Here is a 4,627-nt window from a genome sequence, read left to right as displayed (position 1 = left end):
GTTGACTAGGTCTCTATTTTATTTTCTATGTATGATGCTAGCATTTTAATGAACAATTGCTATGTTTCTTTGCTGATTTATATTCATGTCATATTTGCGACTAATTCACAACGCCAAACACAAGCCAAGTAATTCACAAAATCTAATAACCAAAACATTACTACAAACATAGAAGAAAATCTTTGTAGGAACATTACAAACAGTAACTAGGAAACAATTAGACTACCCAAAGATAATTTTTGCAAGTAAAAAACATAGAACAACAACGACAAGCCTGCTGAATTTGGCTTTTGCACAGTCCCTCTCTTCCTTAATTTCCTTCAATTTTTGTTTCAATGAATCATACTTGCCTCCAAGTTCCTTCATTTTATATTTCAATGTATCCCTCTCTTCTTCAACCTCTTTAAGCCTCTCCTTCAAAATCTCAACCTCTGGAGATGGATCAATCCATTTAAAATAGCCACACCCACCCTTATCCTACACAAAAGTAAAAGAAAATTATGAACACAACAAATCCGAAAAAATGGCCGAAAATGAAATTTCCAAAAATCAAAATTTTAAAATAGGTACTCACTTTTGGCATCTTGAAACCAAAGAATCTACGACCTAGGTTGTTAACTGTTCTCGAAGTTCTTACATTACAAGAATTACCACAATTACAAATAACATTTTCATCTATAATCCCTGAATTTTGTGACATTGCTATGAAGAAGAGAGAACCAAGACAGAAATAAGAGATAATACATCCAGCAACAACTATAAATCGAGAGACAAGGACGAAAAAAATTGAACTGAAACAAGAGAGAGAAACGGGGGAGAAAGGAGGAGAAAAGGGAGAGAGAAACGGCTGAGAAAGGAGGAGAAGGAGAGATTTTGGAATTTTTGGAATTGAGGTTTTAAATTTGGGGTTATTAAAAAAAAGGGTACGTTGGAGTTGCCATATAAGCAACAACACAACCCTTCACGCACCCATTTTGTGTGTAGCACACACGAGCTGCCCTGTAGGCAAAAGGTGCTTATGTGGTATAAATTCAGGGTAGTTTAGGTAGTCAATAGGTACAACCCCCGGTTTAGATAGCCATGAGGAAAATGTGGTAAAGTTTAGGGGGCTATCTATGACTTTTGCCTTTTCTTTATACTAAAAAACACATATTTATATTGTGTTGGCCTCCGTGCGCCTATTATCAACTACGAATAAATATTTTTGAATAACTCGGCATACGTGTGCTTTAACACAAAATAAGCCATAGTTTAAATAAGTAGAGGAAATAATAGATATATTAAGATATAAAATTGGTGAAAAAGTGATATTTTAAATGTATTTTTGACAACTTAGCGATTTAATTTGCACATTAGCCTCAATAAATTGTAAACCTTTGCTCTAATTGATGTCGATTTATATAATTGAAGGCTGAGACATATTTTATATAATTAACTTATCTACGTAATGAGCGCTTGAGAACACCCGCATAAACTTTTTCAAAGTATATTTCTCTCTTCAAGACGTTCTTAACAGAATAATGTATTTTGAAATTTAAGAATAACTAATTTTACACGTTTTATTTTATTCTTAATAAGTAATTTTTTAAATTCATGCAAATGTTATTATATGTGTGACTTTATAAGTTTTTTTTAATAATTATACAAATATTAAATATGTTTAAAAATAATAAATTCAATTTTTTGTATCATTAAAATTTTTCCAACATTTAAGATCAAATTTTTTGTATCAGACGGAAGATGAAGAAGAAGGTGGGTATTGGTAACCGATGCTTCCGACATTTAAGATCAAATTGTTTTAAAAATTTATAACAGTAAATCCGAAAATACGTTTGTATAACGCTTCCTCCGTTTCAATTTATATGGCGATGGATCTATTTGAGGAGTCAAATAACTCTTTCTTTGACTATGATCTTCTCAAACTCTTTTCATCTATTGTAAATGTAATGAAATGAGAAATAAGAGAAATTAGGGATTAGGGCTGCAATTGGAATAAAAGGGGGAAATTGGGAGTGCTACGTGGCATCCCAACTGATTAAGTGAGGGCACGTGCAGAGCACGTGAGCTGCAGATCAACAGCCCAGATTAGATGGATTAAATAAACAATACACGGTCCAGATTAACCCAGTTAGTTAGCAGTTTAAAAAGGGAATTTCCAGCTGGAATTAGACAGTTATGATCTGGTATTCTTCTACACTTTCTCTCTCTAAATTCTCTTAATCTCTCTTCCTTATCTCCTTCTTCTCATTACAGTTATTTCACCATTGCAGGTGAAATTCAAGCTCGGCTGTTCTCCATTGTAGCTTAGCTTAGTTTTTTCAGTGATTCTTATTGTAACCCTTGATTCACATTGTAATACCAATTCGATAGTCAATAAAACTCCCCTAGTTCATTCCAATTTACTAGTCGATTACATATTCAATTTACAAGCCTATTACAAGTGGTATCAGAGCATCTTCCTGGCCAGATGACTATTATAGAAACTAGATCCAAATCCATGGAAAATAGTGTGAAAAAACTAAAGTCACAGTTACAAGTTCACATTGAAGAGGCTAGAAAGAAGGCAGAAAATACAGATACAAAACTAGATGAGTTGGGTTGAACCCTAGAGATGTTGGTGGGAAAAATCCTTCCCTCTCAAAATGGGATACTGGGAAGTGCAACGGGAGAACAGATGCAAAATGTGAATTCTGGGAGCAGTAGCAGGAACAGAGGTGCTGAACAGGATGAAGGATTCACCAACAAGCACTATAGGGGAAATTTCAGTTCTAGGGTTGAGTTTCCTTACTTTGAGGGAATTGACCCTTGTTCTTGGCTAAGGAAATGTGACAGGTACTTCAAGTATCACAATGTTACTGATCCACAAGAGAAGTTGGAAGCTGCAGTCCTTCACCTCAATGGTAAGGCTGAATCTTGGTATTTTTCCTATCACATAAGCAAAGGGAACGTTAAGTGGAAGGATTTTACTCAAAAAATCTGTAAAAGGTTTGAAGATGCAGAAAACAGTAAACTCAATCTACTAAGAGAATTTAAGAAGATTGAACAAAAGGGCACTGTTAATGAATATCTAGAGAAATTTGAGGAGTTAAAGACCTGGGTGTTGATTAGGAACCCAGCTATACCAGAGGAATTTTTCCTAGAATTTTTCATTGAAGGGTTGAAAGATGAAATTAGGCATACTGTTAATTTGTTGGAGCCTTATTCATTCAGCAAGGCTGTGGAAAAAGCTAGGCATCAAGAGAACTTGTTGGAATCAAGTAATAAAAATGGAAGGAATCAATGGATAGAGGTGCGGGACCTAGTAACTCCTATCAGCAAGGGAATTCAAGGGGTATGTCAACCTACAGAACTACAGGAGGGGCAAACCTAAGTAACTCCAACAATAAGCTGTTCGAAACTAGAAGGGCACATGGCTTGTGTTATAAGTGTGGTGATAAGTATCATCAAGGTCACACATGTAAAACAAAGCAGATCAATGTTATGGCTGCTTCCCTTGAGCAAACAGAAATGGAGCAAAAGGATATGCATAATCAACAAGAAATACAGGATATACCAAGGAACATGGTGACTGAAGACAATGGGGAATTCTTAGATTTTCCAGAAGGGGAGATAACTGAATCTGTGAGCCTAAATGCATTATCAGGGACTGAAGTACCAAATACCATAACACTCAAGGGAGAATCCAAGAATAATTCATTAGCTATCCTATTGGATTCAGGGAGTACACATAGTTTATTAGACATTGAAGCTGCTAGGAAGATGGGGTGTATAATTAAGGATGCCAGGCCCATGAGAGTAACCATTGCAAATGGTACTCAAATCCCGAGTTTTCATTTTTGCCCTGCTTTCATATGGAAGATCTAAGGAATAGTGTTTGAAGATTCTGCCAGGCTCATAGGGTTGGGTGGTAATGACATGATTTTGGGAGGTGATTGGATGAAGGCTTACAACCCAATTTTGCTAGATTTTGAAGAACATAAGGTGGAGGTTACTCATAAAGGGAAGAGGGTGGAACTTAAGGGTATATATAGCAGGGCAGAACTAAAAAGCATGACAGTTGGAGGAGTCAGACAACTTCTCAGGAAAGGGCACACAATTTGGGCCCATTTGTTCACTATTTCAGCTACTGAATTGCAAGAGGAAGAAGCAGTACCTGAAGACACCAACCTTGTCTTGAAGTAATTCCCTGAAGTGTTTGTGGAACCCAAGACTCTGCCCCCACAAAGACAGCATGATCACTACATACCCCTGAAACTAGATGCTGCCCCTGTTAGTATCAGACCCTACATGTATAACTTCTTCCAAAAAAATGAAGTTGAGAAACAAGTGCAAGAAATGCTAAACAATGGGATTATACAACCTAGTCACTCACCCATATCTTCCCCAGTACTACTTGTGAAGAAAAAGGATGGTAGTTGAAGGTTTTGTATTGATTATAGGGAGTTAAATAGGATGACAGTTAAGGATAAATTTCCCATACCCTTGGTGGATGATTTACTAGATGAACTTAATGGAGCAACTATATTTTCTAAAATTGACTTGAGGGCAGGATACCATCAAATCAGAATGTTTGGGGAAGACATACACAAAACTGGTTTTAGAACACATGTAGGCCATTATGAGTTCA

General features: G+C 36.1%; 1 protein-coding gene across 1 annotated transcript; it reads right to left on the bottom strand.

The window, feature by feature from the left end:
* Positions 1-222: 222 nt before the first annotated feature.
* Positions 223-700, bottom strand: LOC132601874 (uncharacterized). The gene is made up of 2 exons (XM_060314929.1): positions 575-700; positions 223-477 (listed from the first exon to the last, which is right to left on the bottom strand). Exons 1-2 carry the CDS (start codon positions 698-700, stop codon positions 223-225), a joined length of 381 nt encoding a protein of 126 aa, XP_060170912.1.
* Between the last annotated feature and the right edge of the window lie 3,927 nt (positions 701-4,627).

The sequence above is a fragment of the Lycium barbarum genome, chromosome 7 (assembly GCF_019175385.1).
Source record: "Lycium barbarum isolate Lr01 chromosome 7, ASM1917538v2, whole genome shotgun sequence".
Classification (NCBI taxonomy): domain Eukaryota; kingdom Viridiplantae; phylum Streptophyta; class Magnoliopsida; order Solanales; family Solanaceae; genus Lycium; species Lycium barbarum.
This window is presented reverse-complemented; position numbering and strand designations above follow the sequence as displayed.

Bases quoted from the DNA above. Each gene is read 5' to 3' on its own strand.
- LOC132601874 (XM_060314929.1), bottom strand. From the start codon at position 700: ATGTCACAAAATTCAGGGATTATAGATGAAAATGTTATTTGTAATTGT. The intron at 478-574 runs GTGAGTACCTAT...ACTTTTGTGTAG, and splicing joins TTGGTTTCAAGATGCCAAAA to GATAAGGGTGGGTGTGGCTA.